At 45.6% G+C, this 13926-nt stretch overlaps 1 protein-coding gene across 5 annotated transcripts in view; it reads left to right on the top strand.

Annotated features, from left to right (window-relative positions):
• Window positions 1–13926, top strand: part of Masp1 (MBL associated serine protease 1) — a 68505-nt gene that overhangs the window by 16189 nt on the left and 38390 nt on the right. For all 5 annotated transcript variants that reach the window (XM_076548630.1, XM_042259100.2, XM_006985072.4 and 2 more), the window contains exons 3-5: window positions 8385–8562; window positions 10006–10137; window positions 11698–11894. In XM_076548630.1, the coding sequence (XP_076404745.1) occupies window positions 8385–8562; window positions 10006–10137; window positions 11698–11894 (507 nt within the window). The remainder of the gene's footprint in view (window positions 1–8384; window positions 8563–10005; window positions 10138–11697; window positions 11895–13926) is intronic.

The raw sequence follows: 13926 nt of genomic DNA, 5'->3' as shown, positions 1-13926 counted from the left end.
CACTGAAATCTCCCATCGGCCAGCTGTGTTATCTCACAGGCATAACTCTCAAGAGTGTTTTAAATATGTTGCTCACACGCCAGCACACTACGCACTGCCTCCTTTCTCTCTAGGCCCAGGTTCTTGTCTGGTGTCCGGTACACTTCATCTGCTCTTATCCATGCTCTTTAACTGAAATTTAAAGCCACAGACAAGAACAGCAAGACTGGGCTATCAGCCACTGGCCTGGCCCCTGGAGGTAAAGGCAGTCCCCTTCTTTTTACCAAATGCCCCTATTATACTTTTCTGTCTGTTTTTTTTTAATCTAGAGTATGCATATTAAGGAAAATATTATATATTTGTCAGTCAAGTCTGGCTTATCAAAGCAATGCATTTTTAAGCTCAAGATTATTTTTAGATCTAAAAACAAAGAAGAACTATGTATAGTTTGGCACTAATTCCTTCTACTTTGCACTCTCAATGTATGTGGTCAGTGTATGTGTGATCACACAACATTATATAGTTTCTCTTACAAAAAAGAATTTCCTAAAAATATTTCCTAGCCATTTTACATTCTCCATTAATGAGACAACTAATGGCTCCTAATGTTTACTAAGTTAATGGGAATTTGTACACACACACACACACATACACATATTCACATGCACATCAAGTTTACCATGTTTGACTTTGTCCCAAGGTTAGATTCCCATGGGATTTGTGTACACACACACACACACACACACACACACACACACACACGCACACGCACACGCACACGCACACACACACGCACACACACACTTACCATGTTTGACTCTTTCTCTCAAGGTTAGAGTCCCATGTATAAAACCAAGTGTAATACCAAATGGCCTGGTCAGTCTTGGAAGGGACCATGTTTCTCACTTCCTCGGATGCTGGTACAGTAGGGGCGGTAATTGCTTTTCCGGTTAAGGGTGTAGAAAAAGCTAAGAACAAAGAGCAGGTGACTTTCAAGACTCCAGGAACCTATTAGATTGTCATACTCAAAATGCCCACTCCCAAATGTCAGACCTACTCACTGTCCCCAAACACGTCTTCCACAACCCTGTCCCCACAAGTTCTCTTTCACTGTGTAATACGCCATTCCAGCCCGTCATAGATAAACAGCATCATTCCATTTGTTCAAAATTCTGTAGTTGGGAGTTTGATTTGGGCTCCATGGAATGGTCCTTTGCTGGGTGAGCTTAGGGTCAGCTAAGCATCGACAATTTTCAGAGATTCACTGAAGCTCAAAGGTACAAAATGATCTCACATAACCCATCCGGTGGCTAATGGTGAGTGTCAGCTAGCTGTTCTAGAAATCTCATGTAGACAACTCATCTCTGTCCTCCATCACTGTGATGCTCCAATAGGCCTCCCAAGCCTTCTTCTCCTGGTGACTTCAGAGCAGTGTTCTGCATATGAAATAGCAGTAAAGGAAAAGAGTTAATTAACAAACACAAATATTTAATAACATTAAGAGAGCAGTACGCAAGCTCTACTCAAGAACATCACTCTCTTCTAAAGACTGCAGCAATGGGATCTTCCCTTGCTAAGAATTTCCTAAGACCATTTCCAGGTCATTGCAAATTCTCCACTAATGTGACAACTAATGGCTCCCTAATGTTTACTGTTAGTATTAATTAAAGATTGTTTCTAGTTCCATTATTAGAGTTTGCACCCTGTTCAAATATAGCCCAGGAGAGGTAGGGATTCACAGAGGAGAAAAACTGTTAGTAGGAAACATCAGGGTTTTCAAGTATTGCGGCTAAAATGATCTAACAAGCTACTTGGTGAAGACAGGCCAGGGTGCTCAAACATCACCCGGAGAGTAATGTTTCATGGGGAAATCCATCAGATACCTAGGGGAATGGAGTGGAGTCCTTATGAAACTACCTTAGCAGGGCTCCTTGTTAACAGTGGATTTTACTCACATGGGCCTAACAGAAAACTCAGAATCTTTACTATAGCTAAGACAAGCAAAGAATCTTTGTCAATAACTAGGACTGTGCTGCCTAAGCTCAGAAAAGGCACGTCACTTAACATGCTTTCGTCAGCACAAGTTATCAGCTCAGTCCAGGAGCAGCCGAGTCACATCGCAGAAGGGTCTATGTCCAGGGATGGAAGAGACAGTTGCGGGTCCCTTAGTAGGAAACACTATACCACACTCTCTGAACCAAATCACTCACGCCCTTTCCACACAGTGAACACAATTTCACCCGGGTCCCCTAATTGCATGACAAGATTAGGTTTGACGTTCAGGACCCTCGCGGTCCAAGCCAGATACAGATGAAACACTCAGAGCAGGCACTTGTGTGCGGTTTCTTTTTGCCGTATACCTCTGAACCTGCAGGGACAATCATTGGCCCCGCCCACATACCCAGTGTCTGACTGTCTTTGTGATGTAAGAATAAGATGAGCAGAGCGGAGGCCTCACTGAAAAACGGGAGGGAAGGAAATAACGCAGCAATCCATCTCCATCGTCATCATGAGATTCATTGAGTTCTGTGTTGCCTCCTCAAGGACGTGGGAATGTTCTTCGGCGAGAGCCCAGTTTTGCTCTCTGAACAGAGTTCCCAGTCCATTGCTCTCTGTGGCTCTGGGCTATTGCCTTGATTGTGCCTCTGGCCTCATAATTCCACCTACAGAGACATCCTTTTCCTCCTCTAAGACAGAGCTCCCGTTTGCAGTCAAGTGCTCTCAACCCACTTTCTGTGCTTTGAAACCTTGAACCCACGGCCTCGTCTCATTTGGAATTGTCTTGTCGTTTCTAGTTGAAGTCCACATGTCCCCCTTAAAGTCTCTTTTGAGATGTGGGAATATAGTTCTTTATACAAACCAACAACAGATAATAGCAATAACAGCCAGAGTTCTTTTCCGAGTTGGCGTTTGTGCTTAGGAGAGCACTTCAGGGCCCCTGAGGTTCCTAGCTTACTTCTGGTTTGGATGATAAGGGGTCCCAGGCACCACCTTGAGCCCCCAGTGCTTAGTGCACAGGTCTCAACACCATGCCTTTGACTTCATCCTTACCTTACAGCTCCTTTCTCCTTCTAGTGAAGGAGCTGATTCCCAGGCCCATCCTGGCCCTCTGTAAGTTCTCACGCTTCTGATCGCTCAGTGAATACTTGCTTCTTCTTGATGACGGCGTAGTGCACGGCTAACAGCGTGTGCCCACGGGCAGTGTTCTGTCCGGATGTCTCGCTAGCCAGAACCACCAGCCCACTGCGCTGATGCTGTCTTCTATGCCACCTCCGATGGTTTCCCTATTGATTCACCACTGCCGAGCTCGTATGCTCTTTTTTGTACGAGACTCCTAGAGTGGGTTCCTTTGTACTCTTCTAGAGCCCATTTGTGAACCAATCCCCAACCATGGGCAACGGACACAGTCTTCTGACGCGCCAGTATTCTACTGTCAGTTGACATTCAGTCAGGAGAACTGAAACAGAGACTCTGTGAGCATGGTGAGATCATGAACGTTAGTGTTCACACCATTGTAGGAAGGACTAGGGGAGTGAAAGTTGGGAACAGAGAGTCAGAGGGCCACAGAGGAAGCTACCAAGCAATTCTCCTGACGCCCGGGTACAGGTGGAAAAGGTGGTACCTGCAAAGGGATCTAATTATAGAGGCCTCTGAGAACTCTTGGCTCAAAGAAGGCAGGCAGCACCTTTACAGGTCCACATTCCCGTGTCTGATGGTAGGCACAGACCACGGCTGGCCCTCAGAGTGTGGTGTAGGAGGGAGAGCTGAGTGTACAAAGGAATAAGAAGAGAAGTTAGAATGTACCGGGCTTTCTCCATCTGTCCAAAACCACCATGACAGAGTAATGGTTACTGCCTTCCAGATTTGCCTAAGCTCATTGGGCAACCCCAGAATTATACAGGAAGAAACCTGTATAGGACCCCAGATCAGCTAAACTGTCAGTAAGGTATTCCAGCACTGATGCTGATGTCTGCCTACAATCAGTCTGAAAAGTTCTTCACGGGCCCAGAGTAGGTTTCAGAAGGGCCCTGGGATAGCTTGTTGACAGGCCAAGTGCAAGCATCTGGACTGTGGGAGAGCCTTTTCTGTCTACTGCTCTTAAAGCAGCTCTGGCTTGGGTGGCGAGCCACTCAAAGGGAGTCTGGAGAACTCAAAAGGAGTCTGGAGCATGTAGGAGAATTCTCATGTTAGAATTCTGGGCCTGGACCATGGCTCACTACATATATCTCACACTAAACCATGCATCGCTCACTGGTTCTTACTCACGTTGTCCAATTTACTAAACTAGTCTAGACATCACTTTCTTCGTCTGTAGAGTGAGAACCATCTCTCCCGGGCTGTTTTCTCCAAGTGTTCTGAACGACACTAGTGTGATACATCTACATACATCTGAGCCCTAGCTGTCCTTCCACAGAGATTTGCTCAGCTTCCTGATACGCTTTGTCTGGGAGGTTTGTGTTTGGAAAAAAAAAAATGTGGAAAATAAAAATTAGCTCTTCTCCCAAGATGTGTTGTCCAGTCCCCTGTACAATAGAGTCCCTTCTGGTACAGCAGGTGGCTGGGGTATGGAGGTGTACACGTGACTGAGACTCTAAACACCCTGTCTTCACTCTGCCTTCTGCCTGTATGTCCTCTGCCTTCCATCACCTCGCTCTACTGCCTAAATCTTACTCATCCGCCATTCTTTGGTTCTAAGGACATTTTCCCTCTTCTTGGGTGTTTTCTTTCTTTCTCTTCCTTTTTCTCTTTTGTGGTACTAGGTATCAAATTCAGGGCCTTTCACAAGTTGGGTAAGCACTCTACAACTGAACTATGTCTTTAGCTCCCAAATATTTTCTGGACCCTCTTAGCTGGATAGATTTGTTTTCCTTCCGTAAAGCCTGGGGCTGCCTGTCTTTTATTGCAGTTATTGTAGCACACACATTTGAGCATTTGGATTATTCCCCTCCTAAATTTCACTTCCCCAGAGGCAGGGGCCATGCTTATTAGCTCATGTCCCTGAATAAGTTTGGGCATCCTTCATATTGTAGTCCAGACTGAACTCGGTACATAAGTACTCCTCAGTGAAGTTAAGAGAAACCAAACTGACTTCATATCACCACATGCTGGTGCCCTAAATAACAATAACTTACATCAATATGGTTTCCGCCATAAGAAATGGTAAAGGCAGAGTCTGTGACCTCCAGTCACATGGGACTCTAGTTATGAATTTTGTGTTTTCAGTTGTCCACATTGATATGATAACTCCAGATAAAAGGACAGTCAAAACAGAATGCTCAGCTCTTTCTTACTACACTCAGAGGTGAATGGTCTTTGCAGTACTTTGCAATCCAGCAGTGGGACACCAGTGTTTACCAGGGTCACTGAGCCTTCTATTTAGGTTATGGCTGGAGCTGTCACTGCGCCACCTTCTCCCTGGGAGAAAAATCCATGAACCCTAGATAAGATTTCAAGAGGCTCTTGAGCCAGGAAAATTGTTTGGCCAAGTGTCTGTCCTTTGTCACACTCTGTGTTTCACTGACTGGCTTGTCACAGAACCGTTTCAAAAGCAAAACTGATATCAGAAGTGTCCGCGTTATCTCTCTGTTCTTCCGGAAGTCACTTCCCCTCTGGGCCTCAGCTTCCTCTGGAAGAAGGGAGACTAAATCTCTTGTAGGTCCCCCTCAGCAGCTGTGTGCTCAACTTCCATTCCAGGACACAGGCTGAATTCTTAGGGCCTCAGACTGTCTCTTGTCTGTCTCTAAAAGAGTCTATGACTCAGTTTTCTTGGCCCTCAGCTAGAGCGGCCATCCCTGTTCTTTAGATTGGTGTGGCTCTATGGGTAAAGACTGTCTAGTCCTCACGAAGAGATCCTTAAGGCCCTCAGCAGATCTCTATTCCCAGTGACCCAAAGTTGATTCTGTGTGAACAAGCCTGTGATCCCCGCACTGTAAAAACCACGAGGTGCTGGGGCAGCCAGGCTCCAGGAGGGTGTCTGTGCTCCGGTTCTTGTTGCTGAAGGCCTGACTGTTCGTTGGTATAATCAATTTTCGAGCATGTCAATATGGTTCATAAATAAGCTCAGCTTCACCACACAGCCTAGATCTGTGTGTCCAGATGTCTGCTCACCACTTTCCAGTGCATTCCTTTAGTGTATGGCAGTGATGACATTTTAGGACAACAGTCCTTACAGGTCAGCAAGTTAAAACTCCTGCTTTGCAGGTCAGGAAGAGAGAGGCAGAGAGAGGGGAGCCTGAGCATGAATGGGAAGCCTGGGTGATCCACACATCTTCCAGTACTCCAAACCACTGACACCAAGCTAGAGCATTGGGGTTTTGTGGTTACCTGTCGAAGAATCTCTTCCCTAGTCCTTCTTCTAAATCCATTAAGTCTCCTTTCTATTAAATTCCAATAAGAGCAGTGTAAGTGGATTCTGATTTAATTTATAGCACATTAAGAACAGGCAGACAGAAAAATACAGCCACTACACTAATTGAAAGATACAAAACAGAACACTTCATAATGAAGGCATAAAAACTGCAAAGGCATTCAGCTCAGCAGTGTTCCATGCCGGGCAAACGGTACTTGGCTCAGTATTCCCGAGGGGCCCCCTTTGGTGGAGTATCATGGCATTTGACATTTGTGATGTTTGAGCTCACCAAGGAAAGCGTGGCGTGTTTTACTTCAGAAAATAGTGATTCACAGAAAACACTCCTTTGAAAGGAAGCACTCTGCCCAGTAGAAGAGGGTTTTAAGGATTACTGTTAGAAAAGTTTCAGTTATCTGGAAAGCTACACCAACCACAGCAGCAGGGCAGCTGGGAGGCAGAGGAGCAGAGTTTCAGCTGTGCGAAGAAAGGCACATTCTGCAGGCAGAGGCTGTGGGGGATTGCTGCTACTATCTGCAGAAAGAACAAATAGCAAAGCCATGAGCTCATCTCCTGTTTACACTTCAGTTTCCAACATTAGTGATTAATTGTCCTTGTGTTTTGTTCCCCCCCCCCCCCGGGCAAATTGCTCTCCTTCTTATTTTAAATAAATAAACCATTAGTCTCAAAGCAGAAGTGTCAAATGTCAAGATATTCTGCCATACTACGCTAAGGAACAGAACAATGGACTTATTAAAAGCCACTCGAGACAGACAGCCTTTGAGAGCATCCCTTTGGTGGCATAAACCGTTCTCCATAGGATTTTCTCCTGTTGCTTGGTTAAAACACCAATGCAGATGTCAGATGTCGCAAACAGAAATACAAGCTTTTATTCCTCACTAGAGGAATCAAGTGAACTTTAAGGCGACAGAGCACAAGTAAGGAAGTTAAATGTGTGTGCATCGTCAAACTTTACCATAACTACACCAACCAGCTGTTTCCCAACAAGACACATAAAGTCAGCTTTAAGCAACCAATAACCTCTGCTTTGGTCTCCAAATTTGCACAGGGTCCCTGGACCTTCCAAAGTAAGGAATTCTTTTATCAAGCAGGGAAATTTTGCATCTGATCTCAACACACGTGCATGCATGCAATTTCTGGAGGCCTCCAAAAGACGGTTTCTAAATTTTTCAGGACTACCTATTAAATATAGTTATGAGTACATGACTTCTTGTTCAAAAACTTTCAATGTCTTCCACTCGCAGCATTGACGTCATCAAAGGCCAACCACAACAGGCTGCAATATCCTTTCAAGCACAGCCTCCTCCTCCAGTCTTCATGGACTCCCTGGCTCCTCATAGCCCTCACAATGTGTCTGGAAGTTTCAGCTCTTGTTCGCAAGTTATTTACTGAATAAATAACTATGTGCCAGGTTCTATTCCATGTACCAGGGACATGGCTACTAACAACCAAACACTCCTAATCTCCTGTAGCTTACATTCCCCCGGGGGACGCTTCACCCCCTGCCTGCTTCTGTGAATTCTCCTGTCACACTGTCACAGCTCCGCTTGTGCCTGTTCATCTGAGCGTCACCGTCCCATGAATAACACTGAGCCTTGCTCGTCTTTCATCACCCCATCTCATGCTGTGTTCAGTGGCAGGCACACCCTGGATGCTCTGTGAATGACTTATTGTGTGTGGTTTCTTTTCCCTGGAAGAGTGGGTAAGTGCCTGTTGTGTATAGAACCCGTCTGGGAGGTTATCTAGATTAGCTCTTTTTTACTTTTTCCATTGAATTGTTTCCAATGAACAACTCATCTGGCCGGCAATAAGAATGACAGATGCCAAGCACCTGCTGAGGGAACTAAATGAAGCAAATGAAACTGATCAGGTGGCCCCATTCACTGACACAAGCCCCATGTCTTCCTCCTATCCAAGAGTCCCTAGGTCCCTCTTTGAGTCTCCCAGGCTGCCTCATCTGCCTCTGTCTTCTTGGAGATCCAGAGAGAGGCTGACATGGGAAAGATTCATCTTGTTCCTTTTCACTCTGACCCCAAAGGTAGAAACAGAAGATCAGGTGTTGGCAACCTTCTGTGGGAGGGAGACCACGGACACGGAGCAGACCCCGGGCCAGGAAGTGGTTCTTTCCCCTGGCTCCTTCATGTCCGTCACTTTCCGGTCAGATTTCTCCAATGAGGAACGATTCACGGGCTTTGATGCCCACTACATGGCTGTAGGTAAGTCACCTCATCACCGGGTCTCCCTTCGTCTCTGGAGATGAAAACTGCCTCATGCTCTCGCCTTGACGGACACCTGTGCCCCCGCCCCATGGATTCTGCTTGCAGAGGCTTGCTGCATTTGTTCCATAGATCACAGACCCATCCATCTAGTGAGCTGCCACTCAGCCAACAATTTTTCATTTTTGAGACAGTCTAGAGTAGTGGTGGGCATCACTACACTGCTTCCTAGTTCAACACCTGCTAACAATGTTTTGTCTGGCTGTAGACTATACATATAATGAAATGGACAAATCTTAAGCATGCATTTATTCTATTTTGAAAAAAACATATATTTGTGTGTGACCAAAACCCTCAATACACCTTGAACTTCACTATCTGCCAGAAAGTTCCTTGTGTTCTTGTCCAATTAAATTCTTTGCTCCCAATTCCCTCACAGAACCCAACGGTTCTGACTTTCTTCTATAGATTAGTTTGGCCTTCAAAATGTCACAGAAAATATAGTGGGGACATGATTGTTCCTTTGTTTGGTATAATGTTTCTAAGACTCAATTATTATGTTTTAGCTCCCCGGCAGAGCTACGTTCCGTTGCATGAATACACTGTAATGTTTTTTGTCCTTTTTCCCATTGGGAGATACGTGGGCTTCACTTTTTTTTTTTTTTACAGTCCTTAATAAAGGTTCTTTCAACCTTTTTATGAACATATGTTTTCCTATTTATTGGTGAATATCTAGACACAGAATTGCTGTTTTGAGGACAGCTGTGTTTAGTCTTACAAGAAATTGCCAGATTTTCTCCAAACAATTATGTAATTTGTATAACAGTGTATGACATTTCTGATGGTTCCATGTCCTCATCAACATTAAATGTTGTCAATCTTTCTTTTTCCTTATTTTTATTTTCCCTGGTGAATATGTGTGGCTTAGACTGTATCCCCTAATGGCTAATAATGGTGGACATCTTTGTGTATACTTACCGGCCATTTGTAATCTTCTACAGGAGAAATGGATGTTTAACATCTAGGACAGGACTTGACCTATACCCAGGGCAGAGGGGGTGGGGATGCAGTGGTGAGCCAAACTCTGGGAGAAGCCCGGGTTTTCTGTCTGTTTCACCATCCATGGGGTGAGGGCGGTAAGACTGGGGCACGCAGCGTGGTGATTATTGTAACCAAGATGTGGTGATCACCTCTACCAAGGCTCAGACTGCCTAGGTTCAGACGCAGCTCTCTGCGATCTTGGGCAAGTAGCCTCACTTCTCTGGATTCCGCTCATCTCAGAATTTGACAAATGGAGATGTGGCCACCTCTGGGGGCTTTACACAGGATTAAATGAAAGAAAAGCATGCCCCTCCCCCAACCATGGATGACCTTAAGTGTTTTGTAAATGCGGCCTAATCATGACATGCGCGGTGACTGATGAAGGCTCTGCCCGCCCCGCAGATGTGGATGAATGCAAGGAGAGGGAAGACGAAGAGCTTTCCTGTGACCACTACTGCCACAACTATATCGGCGGCTTCTACTGCTCCTGCCGCTTCGGCTACATCCTCCACACGGACAACAGGACCTGCCGAGGTAGGTCGAAGGACGATGCTGTGCTCTGTCACGCTGCGCCACATGTTACAATGCGATCAGGAGAGACATGGATACATGGTACCTACAACTAAAAACTAAGTCAGGGCCCGGGAGACGGTTCAGTGGGTAAAGAACTTGGGGCACACGCCTGCAAACTTACGTTCAGAACCCCAGCACTCGTGCAGAAAGCTGGCCTTGGTGAGATGCCTGCTTGCAATTCCAGTGCTGACAAGTAGATCCGAAGAGCTTGCCAGCCAGTCTAACAGAAATGAAACGCCGAGCTCCGGGTTCAGTGAGAGACCTGCTCTCAAACTTAGATGGAGAGCGCCAGGAAGATCACTGACATTGAATTCTGGTCTCTGTGCCATCGGCACGGGTATGCACACCTGCATTTACACATACAAAGACAGACAGACAGACAGACAGACAGACGAGAGCACTAAAATAAATGAAGTCAGGGATATACTCACACAGCACATGGACACATGCCAAGGTGCTCACACCACTAGGAGTCCCAGGTCCATTGTCAGAGGAGCATCCAAGAAGCTCTGAAGTCAGGCTGCCCTTCCTGGGCAAAAGTCTGTTCCAAGAATTCTGTCTCCTCTCCTTTTGCAAGTAACCAACCTGGCCGACTTATGAGAAACCTGGCTTCTCCCATCCTTTGTCTACAAGCCATACATTCAAGACCATTGCTAGTCCTCCTAGGGGTGAGACTTCCCCATGCGAATGCTGGAGGTAGAAAGTAAAAACAGATGGGGATTTGAGAGGCCTCCTTCTGCAGTTCGTGTTGGAACTTTACATTAGTCATGCTCGCCGTTCTGGGCTACTGTTTTCTCATTTGCAAAATGAGCAGAATGAACAAAGGCTTACAAAGCACAGACATGCCAGGCCTGGGAGGGGCCAGCCCAAGGGACCAACGTTCGGCAGCCTATCATGGGCTAAGTCATGGGGTGAGGCTCCCTAGAGAGCTGGATGTTGGATAGCAGAAAAAAAAATAAAAAATAAAAAAAGCACAGTAATCTGCGGTTCATAGAACTCAGTTTAGTGTGTGTGTGTTGGGGGGCGGGGGGGAGGCAAGGAATCAGCAAATGAGTATATGAAATGTCAGAGAGGGTGGACCTGTGCAGCCAATAAGAGAAAGGCAGGGACTGGGCAGTGAGGGGGTGGGCGGAGAGGACCAAGAATGACCGAGCAGAGACCAGAAAAATGTTCAGGCAAAGGAGGAAGCAAGACCCAAAGAGGTCCAGACACAGCACCCGCCCCTTCATCTCAAAACCTTTCTTTCTCAGAGTGGCTGCCTGCCCTTGCCAGAGGATCCCATGGCAAGAGTCATCATCCATGGAAACCCCATCTAGAGAGAGACTTAGAAAGTCTAATTTTTCCACAGGTGACAGTGGGTGGACCATTACCCTCCACAGAGTTTCAGTTTCTCAGTAAATTGGGGATTCCTTCTCTGCCTACCTCCTGGGAACCCTGTAAAAACTACACAGTGGCAGACCATCAAGGGTTGGCTGTGTCTGTGTCAATGGAATAGCATTTTCTCTGTTATATTTTCCACAGTGGAATGCAGTGGCAATCTCTTTACCCAGAGGACAGGCACCATCACGAGCCCTGACTACCCCAACCCTTACCCCAAGAGCTCCGAATGCTCCTATACCATCGACTTGGAGGATGGCTTCATGGTCAGCCTGCAGTTTGAGGACATTTTTGACGTTGAGGACCATCCTGAGGTGCCCTGTCCATATGACTACATTAAGGTAAGCCTGCGATGCCTGCTTGTCCCAAGGATGCTGAAGCGTCTTGGCTCAATTTGGAAAAAATAAATAAATATTCTGGGCTTTTGGCTTTTCATCTTCTCTTAGGATAGAGAGTTAAGCCACCAGCCTCCCAGAATGCCATTGTTTAAAATGCTATTTTGGCTTCATCTGCTGCAGGTTGGGGTCTCCTCTGATTCCAAACCAACACCTTGGTCACCAGGGTGATATGAGGTAGAGAACTACAAAGGCAAACCTATAATTTAGGAAGGTCTTGTGAGCTGGATTCAACATTATGGAGTGTCCGCTGGACAGTTGTATGGGGCTTTGCACTCAGCAAGGACTCATGCTTGGTTTAGTGCTCCTGCTGCCTTCTCAATGCATTCCGAACAAGATGCTGGCAGTTTTTGTTTGTAGTAGATCTCACGCATAATTCAGGTGCTTCTGTTGGAGGGAAGAGACCATTATAAAGGCAATAATGAGGGAAGAAAAGGTCCAAGGCCAGTAACTACTCCATTCGAGGTTATTCTTATGTTGTAGGTCAAATGCAAGGTAACCTAATTTTGAGCTTTGGCTGGCATAGTGGGAGAAACAGTTCTCAGATGTGTAGGGGGTAAAATAAGAAGTTCCTACAGTGCTCGGTCAAGTGTCTGAGTGAAGCCAAATATTGGGCTCTGATTTCAGGGAAGATGCTGAGCCTGTCAAATAAAGGTGTCACCAAGTATATAAACAGATGTCATTCTAAGCCATGAGGATACCGAGCAATTCAAGAAAACAAAGTCGATGGGAACTGGAGCCCATGAGTTCTGAGAGCTATGCAGTGGGAGCAGGGCCATCAGTGAGGTTAGAAAGAGAAGTCTGAAAGGGAGCTGTCAGCAGTGGCAGAAACAGAGAAGCCCAGGAACCCCTGTGAGAAAGCTTAAGAACTTGAAAGCTGTCTTGCCCTCTACTGAGTCAGAAGCTAAGAGGGAGCTTGGCTGCAGGTGGGCTCAGGGCATGTTTGTGTTGCTGTGGAGTAAGTTGCTCCCAACACAACAGCTTACAACAACTCTTACCACATGCTTGGGTAGACCAGAAGTCCCAATGGGCTCTATTGGCTTTCCCTTTGAAGTCTCAAGGGATTGAAACCAAGGTGTCAATTTGATGAGACCCTCACCTTCAGGCTCTGGGGAAGAAACCACTTCCAAGATCATCCAAGCTTGTGGCAGAATTTTATTCCTAACTTTGCAAGACTCGAGTTCCATACTAGTAAAAGAGCTGTTCTCACTTTCCTCTGTACTGGTCCCTGAGGAGTCCTTCCTGTCAGCCTCATGAAACCCAAAGGCTTCTGTACAGTAAGGGAAACCACAGACCTAGTCAAGAGGCAGCAACAGTATGCAAACAAATGCTCACTGTATGTCTGACAAAGGATTAATGTCTGGAGTATACAAAGAACTAAGAAATCTAAACACAAAGAAAAGCAACAACCCAACTTTTAAAAAATGGACCTATGTAGAGAGCTCTTGAAGAGAGAAATACAAATGACTAAAAGAAAATTTTTAAGTGTTCAACATTCTTAGCCATTGGAGAAATGCAAATTAAAATTACTTTGAGGTTTTATCTGACCACAATCAGAACGGTGAAGATCCAGAAACCAAATGACAACAAATGCTGTGAGGCTGTGATGAAAGAGGAGCCTGTATTCACTGTGGGTGGGGACGTAAATGGATGCAGTCACCATGGAAATCAGTATAGAGGCTCCTCAAAAGCTAGAAACCCAATTACTGTATGAACCAGTTATATCACACATTGGTATCTGTTCAGAAGATACTAATAGAGATGCTACTGTAGAGCATTTGATCGTCCATCTTCATTGCTGCTCTCTTCACAATAGCTAGGACATGGAGAAAGCCTAGATGGCCATCACCTGATGAATGGATAATGAAAATGTGGTACATGTGTACAGTAGAATTCTATTCAACTATAAAGAAAGATGAAATTATTAAATGGTAATGGATGGAACTGGGAAAAATCATTGAGTGAAGTAACCCAGTCC

Source organism: Peromyscus maniculatus, chromosome 12, assembly GCF_049852395.1.
Source record: "Peromyscus maniculatus bairdii isolate BWxNUB_F1_BW_parent chromosome 12, HU_Pman_BW_mat_3.1, whole genome shotgun sequence".
NCBI classification, from domain to species: domain Eukaryota; kingdom Metazoa; phylum Chordata; class Mammalia; order Rodentia; family Cricetidae; genus Peromyscus; species Peromyscus maniculatus.
Note: the sequence above shows the minus strand (reverse complement) of the source record. Positions and strands in the feature narration are given on the sequence as shown.